Below are 20,590 nucleotides of genomic sequence, written 5' to 3'. Positions count from 1 at the left end.
CTGAAAAAGGGAAACAAAACCCAAGAACACCATACATATGCCCACCAGCTCCTAATAAGTGGAAGAGAGAAAGGAATTTAGAGTTTATTGGAAAGGTGCAGGAAGCCATTTTTAAAGTTGAAGAATGGTGAGATAAGCAGGGATTTAAATTTCAGTGGATAAGACCAAGACAATGTTTTTTACAATAAAAAGAATTGTTAAGGACATTAAACTAAAGTTAAATAAGCAAGAACTAGAAAGAGTGAAACCATTTACATTTCTTGGGGTTTTGTTTGATGAGAGGGTTACATGGACAATATATGTTCAGAAAGTTATAGACAAATGCAAGAAAGTGTTAAACATCATTAAGGGATGTTTGGAAGCTGTCCAGTGGGTTGAAGACAGAAGACCATTAAGATCAGTAATTTGTTCAGATTCCAGTTCATCATGAGTAGCCATCCAATCAGAAAATAGACCAGACATCCCAATAGAAATCCAACAAACACTATACAGAGTAAGGATGATGGGACTGGTAATGATGAACTTTTTATGGTTATCAGCACGTTATGATGTCAGGGGAAATGAAATGGCAGATAATGCTGAAAATGAGGCCACTGGAAAAAGATTAGTGGAATTAATTATCAGCTTTAGTAAAAAAAAAGAAAAAGAAAAAGAAATAAGAAATAAGAAATATATTAAAACAGAAAATGATGGAGATATGGCAAAAATGATAGGAGAAAGAAAAGAAAGGACGATGGTTTTATAAAATTGGATTTCATTGATTTACTTAGAAAGTTATCAGGCGATTTTTAATTATCGTAAACAAACGTATTTGCATGATAGGATCTAGTCCTTAAGTGAGGTTTCGGTTTACACTCCATACCAATTGGTGGCGGCAATGCACCAGTTCGTTGTTTGTCATACGCCAATAAGCACAAAGAAGAGGAGGAAGAAGAAGCCGGACGCGGCCCTTTGGTGAATTTGCCCCCTCCGTGGCAGCAGGGGGCGCACTGCCAAGTTAGCTTTAATCCATCATGACTGTGGAAACTTCCGTTTCCGAGAGCCAGGGAGCCGCAACATCAACATCCACAGACAGATTCAGTTAATAGCTTAAAAGTCTTAACGTTAAAGCGGTAAGGTTTCTGTTAGCTGTAGTTGTTATTGACAGTATTACAGAGTAGTTGCACCAAAGTACGGGATCAGAATGAAGTTGATCGGCATTTAAAGCTGGCGTTAGCAAATGGCTAACGTTCTCCTAACCTTACAGTCACTCATTTAGTCAGACTGTTGGTGAATTGAAATGTTACGAGGTCATTTGGGTTTGTTTATTTCCTCCTCCCATCTCTTTGGGCGATATAGTATCAGAATAAGCTAAGCACCGAGAGAGTTACCTGATATCATTTGATCTAGCTGGCTTTGTCTTTTACCCAGTTACTTTCATTTGAGACACACACAGTTTCCTTCGGTTAGAATGAGAATATTTTTTATTCCTGTATTTGTTTCAGGAGTCCGACGATGTCGGGGCAAAAGCGTCCTGCCGACCCCAGCGGCCCTTCGTCCTCCGGTGCGCCGCCAGAGAAGCGCAGGGAGCGTGAAGGAGAGGACGGAGGTGCCGGAGTCAGCGCCGCGGCCGGAGGGAGCACCGCGGTGGAGACTGTCATTAAACTGGGAGGGGTGTCCAACTCTGTGAGTCCCCGTCTATTATCCACTCTACCCTTAATAAATCTATTAGCAGCCGTCTTCTCGTATTGTGGCGAAGTTTTCTTCTTTGTGCAGTCACGTTTCAATCAAATCTTTTTCAGGAAGAACAAGACATCAAAGCTCTCCAGACTAAGAACAGAAAGTTGGGAGAATCTCTCGATCAAAGACAGGTAAATTCATTCCCCGGTGTTGTTTTCTAACTCATCAAAGACTGTAGAAGCTGCGCTTGTTTCTTGTCTTGTTAATCTAAAACCTTTTAATCTGTTATCTTGTTGCGTGCAGGTGATTGAGGATGAACTTCGAGAGCGAATTGAGAGATTGGAGACCCGGCAAGCAACAGATGATGCCAGTCTTCTGATCCTGAACAGATACTGGAACCAGGTGACCCCTCTGTCAAATATGATCATTAACAAATATCTTCTGTATGAAGATGTAAAAATCTATTCTGCTGTTTGGTCTCTTTCAGTTTGATGAAAACATTCGGCTGATCATCAGGCGTTACGACCAAGCAAGCAGTGAGCCTGAGAAATCTCCAACGGGTGAGGGGCGGAGCCTGAAGCCAGAAACTCCAGAACCCGATGGCGACTCCAACCAGGAGAGAGCCAAGGACCGAGGTAAGAACAGAACTTATCAACGAATCATCACTTTGAAAGCAGTGACGTTAAAAAAGCAAAAACGGAATCTGTTATGTGGCTGTCATCCAGGCCATCAAGGAGAGACGAACAACTCCTTCCTGGCCACGCTGGCTAGCAGCAGCAGTGAGGAGATGGAGGCAGAGCTTCAGGAGAGGGTGGAGTCTAGCCAGAAGCAGGCTACCCGTGTGCTGGAGATCTATGAATCTCTGAAGAACACCGTGGCTCAGCTCAAGGCTGAGTTGGACTCTGGAGCTGGTGAGATTCAATGTTTTGACATTTTCTGTGAAGAGAGTTTTTCAGTGAGACAATGAGATTAAATGTGTGTGCATCAGGTTTTCTTTAAATGTGATGCTGTTGCTTTTCATTCCAGAGGGCAGTTTGTGGGTGGTAGCATCCAAACTGAACACTCTCCTGACCAGTGAAAACGAGCGGCTTCAACAGCTGACGGAGGACCTCAAACAGAAATACACACACATGACGAGCGAGGTATGAACTGCGTCTTGAATTGGATTAATCCTCAGATCCAAGTAACTTTTACACTTTTTTAACACAGTTGTTTTGAAGATAATATAAACTTCTTGAATGATTTGGTCATAAAGACTTGATTTTTTTTTCTCTCAGTAGTTAATTCTTTGGGTTTTTTTCTGTGTCGCTTAGTCCCGGCTTCTGGCACGGGCGGCTAACAAGGCCGACCAGCGCGTCAGCGAGGTGCAGGCTTTGATCGAGGAGTTGCAGTGGGACATGGAGAAGATCCGCCGGCGGGAAAACAGACTGAACGCACACTTGAGCGAGATACTGGAGAGGGTGAGGATAGCGCAGGCTGATTAGAAGCAGGGAAATGTCAGGAGATTATTTGTATGTTGTAACACTTTCTGTGTATTCCAGGTAAACAGCAAAGGCTACAAAGTTTGTGGAGAGGCTAGCAGTGTGTGTGGGACCATCACTATTAACAAGAGAAAGGTACGATTTCCTTTTAAAGTTAAAGCGCAGCTTTTTGGACGGCAAAAAAAACTAGCGTGAGCATTTTTGTACTTTTCCCTGACACAGTTTGAGGAGATGAACAGTGAGCTGGAGGAGAACAGAGAGCTGGCAGAAAATCGTCTCATTGAGCTGCAGAAGCTCGAGCAAGACCTGCAAAATGTTCAGCAGGAGAACGGCAGCATGAAGGTACTCGTACTGAACGCAGCATTGTTTTGACATTCGTTTTAGTCGCTTGTGATTTATGAGCACTTTTAAAGTCCACTTTCATGAAACCAAACAACTAAGCTACTAATTTACCATCGAGTAAAAATGCTTTTTACTGGAAGCTAATTAAAAATGAGTGGATTCACATGAGTGTAACAGAAATGTGAGGAGGTAAAGTCAGTTTTTACACCAGAGTCTTTCTGATGAACCTCAAAGATGTGATGGAAATTATTCAGTAGCTTATTTTTTTCTCTCCGTTTTGTTGACTTTTCTCATTACCTCTGTTTTGCTCAGACGGAGCTGCTGAACCGAGCTGAAAGCTTGGTGAAAGAAACTGCAGAGTATCGCTGTCTGCAGTCACAGTTTTCTGTGCTCTACAACGAGTCTCTGATCCTCAAGGCTCAGTTAGATGAGACACGCGCTCGACTCAACACCACGAGGACGGCACGGCTGCGACAGCTCGAGCACATGGAGGTAGGTTGTGTGTTTGGGCGGTTTCGTTTGTCTTCGTCACACCTTGTCTTACTCTCATCTTCTCTGTGTGCAGAATGATGAGGTGACTCTGCAGAGGAAGGTGCGCACAGAGGTGTTTCAGTTGGAGGACACACTGGCGCAGGTCAGGAAAGAGTATGAGATGCTGCGCATCGAATTTGAGCAGACTCTTGCTGCCAATGAGCAAGCAGGTAACTGATGGAAGTTTTGACATTAAAAGTGAATGAGACGCATTATTTGTATTTGAACCAAAACCCAAATTGCAAATCTTCACCCTTGACTTCCTCTTACTTCATTCAGGTCCCATTAATAGGGAGATGCGACACCTGATCAGCACGTTGCAAACTCACAACCAACAAATGAAGGGAGAGGTGGTGAAATACAAGTTGAGACTTAGAGAAGCGCAAGCTGAGCTCAACCAGGTAAGTGAGATGGAGGCAAGAGGAGAAATGAAACAATGATGGCGTGCTTTCACAGTCACATCTTTTGGGTGAAGTGAAGCAGAACATGATGGCACAATCTGTTACCCTCATAGGTTCGCGTTTCAAAGGGCAACGCCCCCCTCCAATCTCAGTCCAGCACAGAGATGGATGTGAAGGAGGAAACGACTTCTCCATCAACACTAGCTGTTTCTGGGGAACCTGTGGTCAAGACGGAGCCTGACAACGGCTCCTCCACACCCAGCAGCACAGGTAGCTCCCAGCTTAGCTAGCTAATTCGAAAAGATGATCTCATTTTATGTAGCTTTATTTTAGATAGCTTTTTATTTTTTCGCTAATTAGCCTGTCCCAGTTTACAATTCCTCCATGGCTTTGTCGCATCGTCTTTCTACAGGTGCCTCAGTGAAAACAGAGTCTGGTATAGAGCTCGAGGCAACCATAAAGGAAGAGGAGAAGGAGGAGAAGAAAGAGAAGGAAGAAAAGAAAGAAAAGGACATTATAAAGAAGGAGGAAAAAGAGAGAGAGAGGGAGAAAGAGAGGGAAAAGGAGAGGGAGAGGCCGACCCGGAGCAGCGGGAGCAGCAGCAGCAGTAGCAGCAGCATGATAAAGGAAGAGAAGGAGAAACCAGGGAGCAGCAGCCAGGCAGAGGAGTTGGCCGGGGAGCGTCTCTCTATGGTTGGAGGGTCAAAGAGGAAGGAGATGGAGCAGCTGAAGATCGTCCGCACAGAACTCAAGTAAGATACATTAGTGATTTTTATTTATTTATTTTAAGCTGTGTCAGAGATTATTCATCCATGCAGGATTTTTCTGCTTTTTTTTTTTTTGCACACACATAAACTAAAAATATACATTATAAAGAGACATATGACCAAGAATTTGGAAGTTGGAAAAATATTGTAAACTGTAAGTACTCAAACATTCAGGGATCTTGTGTTTTTTGTCCATTATCATATTTTTTGTCTCCTCGATCTGATTTTGGAGGGCTTGATTTCAGTATTACACCTTTGTGTTCATATTTTCATATTATAGTATTATATATATATATATGCTTCATATGTCACAGTTGTCAAAGAGGACGGTGGAAACATGTTTACTTTCATTGTTGTTGTGGACTTTTGTTCTGCGGGTCAGCTTCAGGCTGCAAACATCATGTGATTCTTTGAATCAACAGCAGTAGCACTCACTAAATAATAAGCTCTTCATTATACAGCAGGTAAATAAAGAATGTTGACATAAAAAACGTGGGTGAACGGTCTTTTTGTTGTATATGAAGCTAGCATAGTTTGAGAAACTCCTTTGACTGTGTGTTGTGTGTTCGTTTAGGTGCTAGTTTTGTTAAAGAGTCTCACTGTGGTTGTGCAGGAAAGCCCAGGAGTCCCAGCGGGAGATGAAGCTGCTGTTGGACATGTACCGCTCAGCACCCAAGGAGCAGAGGGACAAGGTCCAGCTCATGGCTGCAGAGAAGAAGACCAAGTCTGAGGTGATCAGTGCTGCACAATGCAGGCGTTTTGTTAGCATGATCGACAAAGTAGTGGAAGTGAATCTGTTTGGTCCACTAAGACGTTTCTGGCTTGATTTTTATGTATTTTTTGGATGGAAGCAGGTAGTAATGTGCTTTGGGCTTCCCTATAAATGTCCTGGTTTCAGGCAGAGGAGCTGCGGCAGAGGCTGAGGGAGCTGGAGGAGAGGGAGAGGAGGGAGGGCAAGAAAATGGCTGATGAAGAAGCTCTGAGGAAGATCCGTTCTGTGGAGGAGCAGATCGACATCCTCAACAAGAAGCTGTCCATAGCTAAACAGGTGCATGACCTCATAATTTAGTTTTTACTCTTAAATACCTCTGCCTGGTTCTTTTCTTCCAACACTCTCGCCTCCTCCTGTAGGAGGAAGATGCTCTGCTGAGCGAGATGGACGTGACAGGCCAGGCTTTTGAGGACATGCAGGAACAGAACATCCGCCTGATGCAGCAGCTCAGAGAAAAAGACGACGCCAACTTCAAGCTGATGAGCGAGCGAATCAAGTCCAACCAGATCCACAAGCTGCTGAAAGAGGAGAAGGAGGAGCTCGCCGACCAGCTACTTACTTTAAAAACTCAGGTGAAGCACAAGGCGACTGCAGCACCCATGTGCACACCCCCACGCTGGTGCATCATGCATAGATTAATTGCTAATTACTAATTAAATATAGTTAATTACTTTCTTTTAATGCACTGTGCATCATAGTGGTTTGTAACAAACATGGTAAAACAGTTTCTGCTGAACAGTTTCCTGCTTTGTTCTTTCTTTTCTTTTTTTTAAATAAAAGGGATTTCTTGAAATCGTTGTTTGCGCCATACCTTACAGGTCGATGCCCAGCTGCAGGTGGTGAGGAAGCTTGAGGAGAAGGAGCGCCTCCTGCAGGGCACCATCAACACTGCTGAGAGGGAGCTGGCACTTCGAACACAAGCCCTGGACATGAATAAACGCAAGGTAACATATTGTTCAGTATGAAGGGGATTAAAGCCAAGGTGAAGGGCAGGAGAAAACCTGCTTGTCAAGGGATGGCAACCACTCTGAATGGCTACTCACTGTGATGCCTTCTGTTTCATCTGACCTGACCTCGAAGGAAACAGAAGTCCATTGGAGGCCCAGCCGATTGAGCTGAGCAGCCAGTTTTTGAGATTGTTATGTTGCCTTGGTACCTTCTCAAGGTGTGCCAAAAAATTCTAGAGCCTTACGGCGAAACAACTTTTAACAAACAACAGTCTTTGCACAGTGTTTAAATGGATCAGTAATCAGCACCTTATAGATCTTCTGTGGTTTATCTGCTCAGTGTCCTGGAGAGTGGAGGCACTGCTGACATCAAAACTGACATATCACTCTCTGATGAACCCCTGCGCACATTTGCCCCAGGGAAATTTTATGATCTTTATTGTTTATTTCATATACCAGCTCATCCGAAATGTTATCGAGCACTCAGATGATACTGATGTAGGCGTTGCCCTCCTACGTAACGGGGAGGAAGAGAACACACCAATGCTTGATTTCTTCCTGAACTGTTGTGAGCAGTCAGATCTTGTCTATTGATTTTTAGCTGCAGGCCTCTAACAATACATCTTTCACTGGAGAGCCGGTTCAGCTCGCTAGAAAGTGCCTTTACATTGTGCTCGATCATATGTAAAGCTTAAATAATGTGCTCAAATGCCCTGTGACTATGCTGTAAATCGAATTTCCCTAAGAGGGCAGAATCAGAGCTACAAAATGAGCTGCTATTAAGGAATTTAAGCTTTAATGCTATTTAGATGTACATAGTTAAAGTAAATAATAAATAAAATCACTTTCACATGCTGTACTGTGTGCACAGTGGAGTGCATGGGATTAGAATTTCCCCACTGACAGCTCTCGTCCTCCTTCAGGCTCAGGAGTCGGCTTTGCTTTCGGAGGAGGTGCGAACTCAGCTGGAGCAGGTTCAGCAGAGGCTCAACCTGGTCAGAGAGGAGGTCATTGAGAACAGCATCTCCAGGGAAAAGGAGTCCTTCAATGCCCGACGGGCACAGGTACGCAAATCACCAAGTTTCAGTAAACACGGCAGTTTGAATTGCCATCACATAATCATATGCACTGGGATTACAGACTTTAAAGCAATTTTAACTATACTGCTGAAAACAGCCCTACGTGTTGATCCTCCACAGCTCTCCTGTATCACACGTAATAAATGTAAATTGGATTTAAAACAATTTAATTTTCTGTCATAAGACTTTCGAGATGACTTTTTCTCAAAATACACAACATATTTTCTAATCGGTAATTGGATTTGTTTCCTCTATAATTCCAATATTTCCATTTTGTTTCCCCTCCAATGAAACGGTGAAAACTTCTCACGTGACTGTTAATGTCACTTTATAGTCTCTTTTCCACGAGTACTTACTCTACTCTATGGGACTCGACTCGGGGACAATCGTTTTCCGTTGCGATCGAGTAGCACCTTAAGGTGCTTGGAGTTGTTATAGCAACGCGGCTGCGACAAAAAGCGGCACAACAGTGAAGGACGTCGAAGCGAGGGTGTACCTGCTGCTAAATCGACGGTAAACGTCTGCACCCGGTGGTTTGAAAACGGTGTTGGTTTGTGTGGAGTCATTTGCCTCATTGCCAGGTTTGAAAATGGCGATTTTGATTTTTGTGAAAGAGTTACTCTCATGACTCTTTAAGTGACGCCACTGACCGGGCAATCAGCAGCATGCAGTCTGTTGATGTCACGTTTTTGGATCGCCTTAGATTGCTTGGAACCCAGCAGGGCAGATACTAAAAATGACCTAATGGAAACCCCTGAAAAGTCGAGTCGAGTCAGTACAAAAGGGCTATAAGACTATTATAGTCATAAAGTCTGTTGTTAGATGAGCCCAAAAAATAGGGAGTGTCTCCTTTCACTTACAGCTGTTACATCTCCCCAATTTTTTTTTTTTTTTTTTTTCAGGAGGACATTTCCAAACTGAGGAGAAAGATTGAGAAGGCCAAGAAGCCAGCCGAGAAAATCAGCAATGGAGACGAGATGCTAAATGAAGAAATAAATGATTATAAGGTGGGTTTAGGTGGTACAGAAGGTAACCGTTTTCATTCAGTTACAGCACTGAGTTTAGAGTGTTTGTTCATTTTAAACTTTAAAAAAAAATCAGCTGTCACAAAGTCAACAAAACAAATGTACACCATACAATGCGGGAAGACACAAAGTCTCACAAGAATATTTAGACATTTTGGAAAAAAACATTTATTTGGTGTCTTGGATAGTTTTAAAGGAGATGAATTATTGCTGCTAAATTAGGAGTTGGGGCCTGCAGCCAGACCCTCAGCTTAGCATAAAGTCTTGAGGCAGACTAGCCTGGCTCTCGACGAAGGTGATCCGATGAGTCTGCAAGAACACTTAAAGCTCAGTGATGTGTGTATTGCATCTTTAGTGTAGAAACTGCAGCATTTGCAGGAGGTTATGTCTTTTAGACACTCTGGGAAGTTACCAATCTCAACCAAGATAAAGCACAGCAACACCTGTGCTTCTGTTCCCCATGTATTCAGTCTTTGTGCTAATCTGAGCTCACAGGTTGCTAGCTATAACTTCCTGTTTACTATAAAGACAAAATGAGGCTAACCTTGTGGCAGAGTTTCTCCTCTAACTCTGAAACAGTCCAGCTTTAAATCTGATGACCATTGATAACTTTATGATTCTAATGCTGAAAAACATCTGAGGTCAAACTACAGTCTCACCAACCGTGGGAAAAAATACAAGCAGATCCTGTTACACATAAGTAATGTCTCATGGCTGCAAGCAAAATCCATAAACAAATACACTGACAGGTGTTATAGCTGAGTGTGTTTTGGGGAGTGTAATCAGAGTCTTTATGAGGACAGAATAGAACAACTGGAATTCAGTGGATGTGTTAGAAAACAGACTTGCTCAAATTTCAGATTCCTATAGGCCTGTGATCACATTTTTCCAGATTTATCCCCAGAGGCAGTACATATAATTATGATCTGAGTCTTTGGTGATACACACCTGCTTTACAGGATTTCTGTTCTTCTAAGAGAGTGGTTGAGTGCTAAGTCTGGTTTGAGGGCTTCACTCCTGCCCTAGATATTCACTTCCACTCATTAGGAACCATTCAGTCGAGAAAAAAAATGTCTTTTCGGTGTATTGTTCAAACCGTTCTCTCTCTCTCTCTCTCTCTCTCTCTCTCTCTCTCTCTCTCTCTCTCTCTCTCTCTCTCTCTCTCTCTCTACAGGCCCGTCTTACATGTCCGTGCTGCAACTCCCGGGTGAAGGATGCTGTGCTGACAAAGTGCTTCCACGTCTTCTGCTTCGAGTGCGTTAAGACGCGCTACGACACACGCCAGAGGAAGTGCCCCAAATGCAACGCGGCCTTCGGGGCCAACGACTTCCATCGCATCTACATCGGCTAAAAGCCACGCAGCTAAACTCGTGAGGAAACGGGTCAGCGAGATGAGCTGGAGTAGAGACACTGCCTGGGGAAAAGGCTCAGCACGGCACTCACGTGCCCCCTCCTCCAATTATGTACTTCCCTTACACTCTGATGTGCAAGAGACTGTTGGTGAGGAGTCAGTCGATGATTTCAGCTTTGTGTGGGCCGCAGTGATGCTCTGAAGTTTTTTTTGTTGTTGTTGTTTTATTTTAACAATAACCGAAGCTTCTCTCATCCAGTGTCCACCAATTAACTTTCTTTTTTTAATGCTGGTGCAGACAGAGGCTTGTTTGTGTGCACTCATTTGAAAGCAGCCCATTAAACCAGTTATCAGAGAAACAGCAGTGCTGTGGATGTTGGTGTGTATGTACACTGTGAATGCCATTGTTTCTTTTTTTTTATCTGCCAGTTTTTGCTCAGTGCTGCCCTGAAACAAGCTGACTTGGTGCTGTATAATTGCTGTTCTGCTAGTTATTAAAATGACATGAAAACTGTTCCGCTTCTGCTTCGTTTTTTTTTATTATTAAAACCATGTGAAGTCTTAACGTTTGATCCTGCAGCATTAAAATACAAGTCCCAGTGTGCAAATCTCTGTTTATCCCTGCTCAGCAGAGCGCTTTCCTCCCTCTGCTCCTCCTCCCCGAAGCCCCAGACGTGTTTGCACGCTGGAAACGGTCGTTAGAAACGCTGGAAGGAAGGGAGTGCCGAACGGGAACGGTGGCAAGAAGGGATTTTTCTCTCTCACTCTTTAAATGTTATGCAACATAATCCATCACAGAAGTGCATTTTGATGCAAGTTCAGAGACAAAGGAGCACCAAACTCGATCGCTGTGGGGCTCAGAGCTGAAATAAGAGGCTTTAGGAGACTCGTGGCCAGCTCACACTCGCAGAGTTTCGGTCGTTTTCTTGCAGATCTGCCCAGGAAACAAACCACTTTTGGATTCATACACTGCGGGAGTTTTTTTGTTGTTGTTTTTAACTGTAACTTTCCGTTACGTTTTGACTGATGATCTCATATCTCTATCGCTGCTGGATCTAAGCCTTTAACGGTTTCTTACCAAATATAGCTGGAGCGTCCTTGGGGAGCGCAGAGTTCCAGGATTGGATATTTTTTGCAGTGCTGCCAGAGTTTATAATTAAACACTAATAGTAATAATATCATCCTGAAACCGAAAGGATTTTTAAACCTGTGTTTTATCTGAATTTCAAATTTTACACTTGAATGTCTTATTATTATTTTTAAAAGCGTGCGCCTTTTGCTGCCTGTCCTTCTGCCTGTTGGTGCTACATGTTGATTTAAAACGCGGTGTGCAGTCAGCGAATGCTCCCAACAGAAGCCATTTTTAAGTCTTTGATTTTCTGTCTGAGTCACTGAACACGAGCTGCTCAACCTGCTCTGAGCTGCAGCGTGAACCTGTGCGCGTTCACTTGGCACATTTTCCCCCCATTGTTCTCAAACCTCCTTTCAGTGACTCTGTGCGTCTGGACTGAGAGCTGAGAGCGCAGTGGATGTGCCATGGCTCGGGTTTTGCTTACTATCTGTGTGTTGGCTCTCGGCTTGACGGTGGCCTGGGCTGGAGCCGAAGCTCGGGCTGAGCAGGCCAAGGCGGACAGCCCATCGGTGGTTACCCTGCGTACCGTTTTCACGGGAACCTGCCAGGAGATCCACCGGTACGCGGAGTCGTTAGTGGGAACCAGCGTGATACGATCAGCTGCTGAGGTAAAGAGGGGAGGTGCACCGCGGGATAACACTCTTTTCCTCCTTGCACCAGGAAGTGGATTTGAATTGTTAAAATGCGGTGGTCTAACTTCACTATTCTCTCAGTATTCTCGCTCAGTGCTTAACTGTACCTGATTACTAATTCTGAAAGCTCCAACCTTTCTCTTTAACCTTTCTCCACCCATCACTTCACCCTCTACACACGCATTCCTCTCCATGTGCTCTTCAACTTGATAATCTCCCTTCCTGATCCCCCATCATCTTCTCTGCCCTCATTTTTCTGTCTTCTCCTCACCCCTTCGAACTCTTCCACACACTCATCTCCGCCTCCCTGCTCCTTCTACTACTGGTGGCTCCCTTTTCCCTCAGAGTGCAGTTTTGTTTCTTGAGTCATTGCTTGGCCAGGAGAACGTCAGTACAATGGCCATGGTAAGCAACATTCCTGGGTGTTTCCATCGTGCTGCCCTGACATGGTGCCTTAAACAGAGCCCTCTCACTTGGTTCAGTTTAGCCCCATGTCGTGTCATGTCGTGTCACACCATATAGTGCTGAGAGTAGAGAAGCTGTGTGTTTAAGTACAGTGATATTTGCATGTAAGGGCTCACTTTACTTGTGAGCTTTTGTGTGTGTGTGGAAACCTCATTGTGCATTAGTAGTTCACCATGAATCACCTAGTGTGTCTGAATGTGTGAGTTAACTTCCCGCATGCAGTCAAACTGAAAATAAAGCCTGTTTCTGCAACTTCAGATTTAAGCTAAACAAAAGATCTGGACGCTGTGCTGATAGTTCCCAGTAAATTCAGTGTAAAAGAGCAAAATCTTTGTATAATAGTGTAATAAGTAAATAAGGCTGATTTTACAGTTATGAAAGCCTTAAAAGTTTTGGAAATCAAAACCAATAGAAGGTTATTACACCTGTTTATGAGTCACACAGACACTGACATGAAGTTCTTAAGTTTGTGGCCGTGTGTAGTGCAACAGGTGCAGATTAGATATGCGTCCAACTCGCTGGGCTCCCCTTGACCTTGCAGTACTGTGTCTGTTTACTCTGTGTCTGTGTGTGTGTCGTTTTGTGAGTCGGGGGGTGGTAAGCTGAGGGTGCACAGGAATAGAGAGGGGTGCTGTCCAGCTGTCACCAGCACGCACAGCTGTTTGTCCAAGTCGGCACATCTTCTATCTTAAGATGCCGCTCATACGGGCTATTAAAGTTCCCAGCTGAATGCGATCAGTGAGTTTGTACCAGCTGCTCCTGTCAGCATTATGAATCACACTGCCTGCACATTGTCTTCTGTCGTCTCTCTGCATGGTTTTCAGTCTGGCCAGAATGCCATGTTACTTAATTGTGGCCTTGTGTAATAACAAATGTAAAACATGTCTCCACCCTCCTTGCACACCACTCCAGTTTTTTGAGATGGTGATCCGATTCCTGGCCGAAGGAGCTGCCAGCGGCCTGAATGTCATCGCTGTTTACGTCACAGAGATCCTCAGAGTCACTGGATTTGATGGTGGGTAGCAGGATGAGCCCCTGTGTGTGTGTGTGTCTGTTTGTGTGTGTGTGTGTGTGTGTGTGCGTGCGTGTGTGTGCGTGCGTGTGCTCACGTAAAGTTGAATCCATGGCAATAAAAAATGCAAGTGAAAATATGCAGACTTGCCTCTCCCTCCGGGCAATTTGTAAGCCACTCCAGTGTTTGCTCTTGTTGCTTCCTGTGTAACAGAAAGTATTTTCAAGCTTTATTCTTTTTAACAACACGGCTAAGCTGGATTTCCTCCCTCCACAGCTACACTGAAACTGCCCCACTTCACTCCAGAGGGTGTGACGGCCGTCGCCCAGTGGGGTCTGGTGGCCCTCATTGGCTACTGGTTGCTGTCCATCGTTCTGCGTCTGCTGATTGGTGTGATAAAGCAGGTCTTCTGGATTATCAAAACTGTCTTGGGACTCTGGTTTTTTGGACTGATAGTGACTGATAAGCAAGCGTCTGCAGACACCACGGCAGTTCGACTGGCTGGCTTAGTGCTGGTATGCGTCTTGTTGACGCTGCTCACTTCGAGCTCTGAAAAGTCTTTTGTTGTGGAGGATCGACTGAGGCGCCTGGAGGGCCGAGTGAACGCAGTAGAGAGTAAGAAAAAGGAGTAGTGATGAGAAAAGGCAGACAGGAGTTAAGATGGACAAAGGTGATGGCAATGCAAGTTAAGAAAAATAGTAACTGATTTCTGTCAGCCTGTTTGTTTGAGATATGGGTAATAAAGTAATCTCTGGGATTTTTAATCAAAAATGCTCTTTTCGTCTGCAATCAAGCCACATAAAACTTGTTTACTATGACAAACAAAATGTATTGAAAGGTCACACAAGAAAAAAAAACGACTGTGCATACAGGAAATAATTCCATAAATGAGATCATAACAGTCCTTTTCTGCCCTGTCTGTTGCACCGTTTCAAACACAATAAAATATTTTACAAAATTCTTCAGTTCAAAGAGAAAAGCTTCAGTTATGCAAACTCTGTGTGCTTTTCAGTCAGCTGCTTACCATGACCACAGTTTCCACAGTGACAACTGAGCTAAATGGAAATGTGCAAAAAAGCAAAGTATTCTGTTCCTTTGGTACACATTCCTGGGGGTCACCATCAATTAATGGTGAATGGTGAACCATTGAGATGCAAAAGTAAAATCTTTGTCCTTCTGGTATCACTAAGGGAAAGTCCATTACAGCAGCCAATCCAACTGATATTTTAGTCTGGGCTGAAGTGGTTGACCAACTGCCAGACCAGCGTACCCCAGCGTAACATGCAGCTATCCTGATTAAGAACCTTCCATGCACTGATGGCATCTTAGATTAGGCTTCATAAGCACAAGCATCAAGCAACATATCTTATATTTGATGACTTATGTTCAATTAGCTACAGCCATGCCTCTTCACTCCCATCTGCCAGGCTGGGTCCCAACGGCTCTGTCATCTGGAAGCTTTTTAATCCTTTGGGATCTCACCACCAATCTCCAACCCCACTGCCACATCAAGGGAGTGGAGCAACCTGACCTCAGTGCCAAAATTATCACTTCTGCTTGCTCCCCTGCACCATCAATAGTCAAAATCCTCCTACGCTGTTCTTTGGTGGAGTGCCAAGCAGACCAGATACGATTCTATCGTGAAATCAACCTTTTTTTTCTCACCACATCAGTGAAAAAAAGAAAACTGATAGAGTGTTGCAGCTAAATGTGTCTACAATGAATTCTTTTAAAAGATTAAAAGGATAAAGCAAGAATTAGACACCAGCTCTTCCTCTCACAGCTCTGCAATCCTTTTTATGCATTTGGATTTCCCAGGCCACAACTTCACTTAATTATACAGAAATGGCAAACCGATTCAGCAGCTAGCTTATGAACACTTTAGAGCACCTAAAGAGCCAGCTGTTTCCCTTAACAGAATTTAGAGAGCATTAAATATTGGGCATATGTTCACCAGGTGTCCAAAACACAGATAAATGCAGATTTTGCAACTCCTTCCAAACTTTTCTCAGTCACTTAAAAGAAAATCTTCTTGTTACACTTCCCCAAAAACTTAAAAAGCAAAACCCTAACTCAAGCTGTGAAAGAATGGAAGTGGATATTTTCACATTTTTGTTATACAATAGCATACATACTATAGCCTTTATAGGATTCCCACGTCTCTGATATAATCTACACAGAGTTTGCCAATTATTGTGGGAAAAGGCTAAACAAAAACATATTAATTTTAAGTAACTTTAAGAAATTAAATGAGTCACTTGAGGTTTTAGTGCTTAGAGTTTTAGTTTGTATGTTTCTTCTGCTATAACAAAGTTAGTTTGAACGCATACTCCAGTTCTTAAAGTATGAGCTGATAAACTTTTTTAAATGTCTCTACACAGGATTCATACTTGTGTGTGTCAGACAAGTCTGAGGTTCTGTTGTTTTTCTTCTCAAGACAGAAAAGCCTCAGTTGTAGTTTGAGTCCTGCTCTGCTTCCTGTCTTCTGTGAACCAGCTGCTATGGCAGAAAGGAATTTATGTGCTTGGATGAGCTTTTGGCTCTCTGGTGACACTGTTGGAGGTGCTTTAAGTATTAGTGAAGGTAAACTGTGCAGGGGAACAAATGCAAATACCAAACAAGTTGTAGAGGTAGGATAATGCTAGCTTCAATGTAACAGATGTCTAAATACATGCTGATATGTCCATAAGGGTTTTTTAAAAGGTTTTACAGCATATAGTCTTCTCAGAAAGTGCTTAAATAACATACACACAATACACACAATTGACAGTACTTTCACAGGATGAAGGGGTATTGCACTTGTAACTAAATGTGACAGATCGAAAGTTACCATATATGGACACAAATACATCAAATATATAAAAACAAAACATAAACCACATTTCAGGAGGGTAGGTCTTTGGTAAGGCATACAAATATTTCCATATTGATGGCCCTGGCATTTCTAAGTTTGCTTTTTGGTACAAAATATGACTAAAGACTAAGATATGAAATCTTCATACAAGCAACAATAACAAAAAAGTCTAAAATAAGCATCTTCATTAGCAGTCTCAACATTTCATACAACTGTGAATGCATGTTTCTCAGGAGCTAAAAACAGTTCCCTTATTTAAGTTAATATGACTCAGATTCCACATTTAACTGTAAAACCTCAGTTTTAAAGTTATTGCAACGTGTCTACTGCATATATCTTCCCTGAAAATATCACATTCACAGTGGTCTGTAATGCATAACGTATTCCTGACAGAACTATAGAGAACAGAAAAATGTATTTACAGTAGTGTTCATTAATGTGCAGTATCCCTTAAAAATCACAACATAAAAAACAAAAAGACAGAGGAAGATCTGAAAATACACATTTTCTTTCTCCTTGATAAATATGGAACTACAGCAGGCAGCAGTGAAGACACAAACTTCAAAATGTTTTTGGTTCTAAAGTTTTTTATCCATAAAAACTATCTGTAGAAACATAAATTTGTAAATTTACCAGTGGTTACGAAACAAATTCTTCCTTGCTAAAAGATGTCAGATTCCCTGAAATGTAAACTATCCCTTCGTCGCCACACTAAAGAACACAGTTCAAAATCAAGACTTTTAGGAGAAGTTGAATTTTTCTGAGGTATAAACATCACAGTACGTTGAGGCTGAGCTGAGTGGCGGACCAGAATTGAAAATTGTCCCCTTCAATTCAAACTGTGGCTCAGGGTCGGAGGTGGGAGTGATGGTTGGAGCCTCTTCCTGCTTCGCCGGCGGTGTAACCTGGAGGAAAAAGACAGACGTGTCACTGCACATTTAGCCTTTAAACCAAGCCTCGTTTCTAAGTTTAAAGAAGTTTCAAAACTGCATTGAACATGTACTTAGGTCTTACCTCACAATAAGCAGGTGGAGCATCCATAGCAGCAGAACTGTGTATCTGCAGAGTTCAACAACACGCATTAATAGCAGGAAAGAGAGGAGAATAAAAATGGCTCAGGAGTTGAGTTCATACACTAACCAGTGGGTCAACTGGAGCATCAGGAGCCTCATCAGTGTTGGGTGGATTAGAGAGTTCACAGCTCTGGTTTGATCCCGGACCCACAGGCTCAAACTGCAGTTCGATTTAAACAGACAATATAAACACAACAACAACAACAACAAAAATACACAAAAAGCAAAAAAATAGCAGAATATGTTCACCTCATGGTAATACACAGCAGGCTCGCTATCATTCTCTGCAGCTGCTTCTGAGTTGTCCTTTGCTGAGGAGCTCTCACCACAGCAGCAGTACTTGCAGCAACACCAGCACAGTGTGAAGAACAATACACCACCACCAATACTGAGGTAAGCCTGACTGAACTGTGGCTCTGAAACAAAGTCTGTTAATCAGCCCAAAGCAAACTGTACAGTATAATGAAAATGATCTTAGTTTATTTACCTTCCATTTCCAGGAACACTACCAAGGCTTTGTCATCATTATCATCTCTGACTTCAAACCGTCCACTGCATGTCTTTTGGATGGCCTTGTGTACAATCCCACATGGCTTTAAAAGCTCAAACCCCACGCAATCCACTTGTTTCAAATCATGCTGCAGCCTGCCCTTAAGGACTATCGCAGTCTTACTGTTTTCGCCAGGGAAGAAGTAAATGTTGCAGGAGTGCGGTTCCAGATCAAAAGTGACGTTCAGGACTTCATTAGTCTCCAGGGTATAGCTCTTTGTGACCTCTGATAAAGAAAATATTAAAGTGATTTTTAAGTTAATGCACTAATGCATGAGGAATCTGTAGGAAGCAGGGGCAGCTCTAGGGGAGGGGTTGACGACGGGAAATCGTGAGGAATATACAAAGTGACACAATACAAATAACAAAAATTGCATATGCAGAAATAAATAACAAGTTAATATTTCAACTCATTGTAGGGTGTCTATAGGACTTTTATCAGCGTTTCCCCCTCAGTTGCACATCGTGATTTCCCCTGCAGTGGACGGGGTTTTTAAGTATATGATGTGTTCCACTTTGTCTTGGTTCCTGGTGTAAGTTTTTTGGGGGGTTTTGTGTCTGATTTAAGGAAAATTAAGTTACTGTCGTGTATGACGCTTCTGAAGATGAGCTGTGAGAATCTCCATAAAACCAGAACCTGTCCTTTTAAAAAGGGTTAAAACGAACCAACCCATATGTCCTTTATTGAGCTTTAGATTTGCATTGCTCTGGTGGACTTTATAAAATCCAGTTTACAGAGTATAGAGCTATATGACTTAACTAAATGCATATTTGTTATATACCGCAGTTTGGCTTTAGAGACTTTAAATATGCTGTTAGTGTTACGCTCTCATTGTTTTGTAGGTCAATCTAACTATAGGCTTGTGGTAAAGGTTTAGCACACCTGTAGAAAAAGAAAAAAACATTAGATAAAGCAAGGACTAAAAAGATCCACACCTTTTACGTCAATGATCTTCGCATGCATCAATTCCCCATAGTTGTCTTTGAATATGTAGCGGCCACTGTCTTTTTGGGCTAAAGAACTGATGGTATATAAGGTCCCAGTCATCTTCCATCTACTGCCCTCTCTGGGCTGAGCTTCGTCACGTTCCCACAAGATCGTCCCTTCTGATTTGTTCTTGGGGATGAACTCGATAAAGTGAACCCTTCTTGACACCCTCATCCTGAATCTGTTTCCATACTCCACTTCATGATTTTCAACATAAGCAAGGCCTGGAGAGGAGAGAAAAAGTATTAATGTATGTTATTATTGTATATTATTTTGTGTAATTCAGGCATATTTACATTGGCATGTTCATTAATATGCAGTATTATCGGACTTAAGAAAATTGCTTTTAAATACAATAATAAAGGGTGATGCTGAGCACTGATGCTGAGTCCCAGATTTCAGTATTATTAAAGCTGCTTTGCTAACGTGGAAATGAGCTTCCTTACTTACCAACACCAAGACTGGCAACTAGAAGCAGCAACAAGATCATGATGTGCAGGGATTCAGCGATTCCGAGTCCTGAATAAACAGTTAGGCACAAAGCACCCTGCGTTTGGGGGTCATTTGTACCTCTTTTAGTATATAGACTTCAAATTACACCTACCCTACATAAATACATGGGTAGTAGAAGAAGGTTACAAAGTTAATACGCGCCGGTACATTGTTAAAGTCGCGAAACGGAGAAACATTTTGTGAGCCCACCCAAAGGGCGTTTCCTTCAGCGCACTCGTGATGCGTTTAAGGGTTTTACGGAAATTCTTGTTAAAATACCGAACAAGAGGGTTCGGTGTGACTCGGCCTCGTGAATAGATAGATAGATACACCACCAGGATATACAGCAACAACATCGGAATGTCGTTTGGACTGGAGAAGTGTAGTTGATAACAAAGGGAAGGTAATCAGAAGAGGATCGCACTACCAGAAGACAACATTGCAGACATGGAGACAGCTACAAGTACCTGGGAATCCCACAGGCAAATGGGAACCATGGAGAGGCTGCTAGGAAAGCTTCAAATGCAGAGTCAGGCAAGTCCTGAGGTGCCAGCTAAACAGTAAAAACAAGGAAGGAGGAAGAGAAGGAACCATCATGGCAGGATAGGCCCCTGCACAGCATTTACCACCGGCAGATAGAGGAGGTGGCTGACATCCAGAAATCCTACCTGTGGCTGGACAAAGCTGGACTGAAAGTCAGCACAAAGGCACAAATCATGGCAGCACAGGAACAAGCTCTGAGCACAAAATCCATAGAGGCTGGGGTCTATCACACCAGGCAAGGCCCCAGGTGCAGGCTGTGTAAAGATGCCCCTGAGCTATACCAGCACATAACAGCAGGATGCAAGATGCTGACAGGCAGGGCATACATGGGACGCCATAACCAAGTGGCCAGCATAGTATACAGGAACATCTGTGCAGAGTATGGCCTGGAAGTCGAGAGGGGAGTTTTGGGGGGGGGGGGGGGGGGGGGGGGGGGTTTAAGAATAAAATCAAAATTTCAAGACAAATTTCAAAATGTTATTTCGAGAAAAAAGT

The 20,590-nt window shown here is 43.0% G+C and overlaps 3 protein-coding genes across 4 annotated transcripts; 2 read left to right on the top strand and 1 right to left on the bottom strand.

Annotated features, from left to right (window-relative positions):
• The first annotated feature begins 1,024 nt into the window (after positions 1 to 1,024).
• rnf20 (ring finger protein 20, E3 ubiquitin protein ligase) lies at positions 1,025 to 10,869 on the top strand. Its single transcript, XM_063498403.1, has 22 exons — positions 1,025 to 1,112; positions 1,485 to 1,665; positions 1,782 to 1,850; positions 1,963 to 2,061; positions 2,147 to 2,294; positions 2,385 to 2,570; positions 2,686 to 2,801; positions 2,973 to 3,119; positions 3,201 to 3,275; positions 3,363 to 3,482; positions 3,795 to 3,974; positions 4,048 to 4,183; positions 4,293 to 4,414; positions 4,528 to 4,684; positions 4,827 to 5,166; positions 5,795 to 5,912; positions 6,080 to 6,229; positions 6,313 to 6,525; positions 6,772 to 6,897; positions 7,824 to 7,964; positions 8,882 to 8,986; positions 10,179 to 10,869. The coding sequence occupies exons 2-22, from the start codon at positions 1,495 to 1,497 to the stop codon at positions 10,353 to 10,355; spliced, it is 3,096 nt and encodes a 1,031-aa protein (XP_063354473.1). The 5' UTR covers positions 1,025 to 1,112; positions 1,485 to 1,494; the 3' UTR covers positions 10,356 to 10,869.
• A 147-nt stretch (positions 10,870 to 11,016) lies between these two features.
• LOC134645100 (voltage-gated monoatomic cation channel TMEM109-like) lies at positions 11,017 to 14,556 on the top strand. 2 transcript variants are annotated; one of them, XM_063498386.1, is made up of 4 exons: positions 11,017 to 12,095; positions 12,465 to 12,524; positions 13,497 to 13,599; positions 13,873 to 14,556. In XM_063498386.1, the coding sequence occupies exons 1-4, from the start codon at positions 11,892 to 11,894 to the stop codon at positions 14,226 to 14,228; spliced, it is 723 nt and encodes a 240-aa protein (XP_063354456.1). In that variant the 5' UTR covers positions 11,017 to 11,891; the 3' UTR covers positions 14,229 to 14,556. The 2 variants fall into 2 exon arrangements, with proteins under 2 accessions (XP_063354456.1, XP_063354464.1); XM_063498394.1 differs by lacking the exon at positions 12,465 to 12,524 and having other exon boundaries at positions 13,873 to 14,555.
• An 829-nt stretch (positions 14,557 to 15,385) lies between these two features.
• On the bottom strand, positions 15,386 to 19,727 carry LOC134636911 (uncharacterized). Its single transcript, XM_063487180.1, has 7 exons — positions 19,511 to 19,727; positions 19,009 to 19,284; positions 18,011 to 18,298; positions 17,773 to 17,939; positions 17,591 to 17,683; positions 17,465 to 17,509; positions 15,386 to 17,355 (listed from the first exon to the last, which is right to left on the bottom strand). Exons 1-7 carry the CDS (start codon positions 19,548 to 19,550, stop codon positions 17,191 to 17,193), a joined length of 1,074 nt encoding a protein of 357 aa, XP_063343250.1. The 5' UTR covers positions 19,551 to 19,727; the 3' UTR covers positions 15,386 to 17,190.
• Between the last annotated feature and the right edge of the window lie 863 nt (positions 19,728 to 20,590).

Source organism: Pelmatolapia mariae, linkage group LG2 (assembly GCF_036321145.2).
Source record: "Pelmatolapia mariae isolate MD_Pm_ZW linkage group LG2, Pm_UMD_F_2, whole genome shotgun sequence".
Classification (NCBI taxonomy): domain Eukaryota; kingdom Metazoa; phylum Chordata; class Actinopteri; order Cichliformes; family Cichlidae; genus Pelmatolapia; species Pelmatolapia mariae.
This window is presented reverse-complemented; position numbering and strand designations above follow the sequence as displayed.

Excerpts from the sequence above, each read along its gene's own strand:
- LOC134636911 (XM_063487180.1), bottom strand. The coding sequence starts at position 19,550 with ATGATCTTGTTGCTGCTTCTAGTTGCCAGTCTTGGTGTTG. Across the intron at positions 18,299-19,008 it reads GAAGATCATTGACGTAAAAG|AGGTCACAAAGAGCTATACC; the intron begins GTGTGGATCTTT and ends TTTCTTTATCAG. Across the intron at positions 17,356-17,464 it reads CTCCACCTGCTTATTGTGAG|GTTACACCGCCGGCGAAGCA; the intron begins GTAAGACCTAAG and ends TTTTTCCTCCAG.
- rnf20 (XM_063498403.1), top strand. The coding sequence starts at position 1,495 with ATGTCGGGGCAAAAGCGTCCTGCCGACCCCAGCGGCCCTTCGTCCTCC. Across the intron at positions 3,276-3,362 it reads TCACTATTAACAAGAGAAAG|TTTGAGGAGATGAACAGTGA; the intron begins GTACGATTTCCT and ends TCCCTGACACAG. Across the intron at positions 5,167-5,794 it reads ATCGTCCGCACAGAACTCAA|GAAAGCCCAGGAGTCCCAGC; the intron begins GTAAGATACATT and ends GTGGTTGTGCAG.
- LOC134645100 (XM_063498386.1), top strand. The coding sequence starts at position 11,892 with ATGGCTCGGGTTTTGCTTACTATCTGTGTGTTGGCTCTCGGCTTGACG. Across the intron at positions 12,096-12,464 it reads TGATACGATCAGCTGCTGAG|AGTGCAGTTTTGTTTCTTGA; the intron begins GTAAAGAGGGGA and ends CTTTTCCCTCAG. Across the intron at positions 13,600-13,872 it reads CAGAGTCACTGGATTTGATG|CTACACTGAAACTGCCCCAC; the intron begins GTGGGTAGCAGG and ends CTCCCTCCACAG.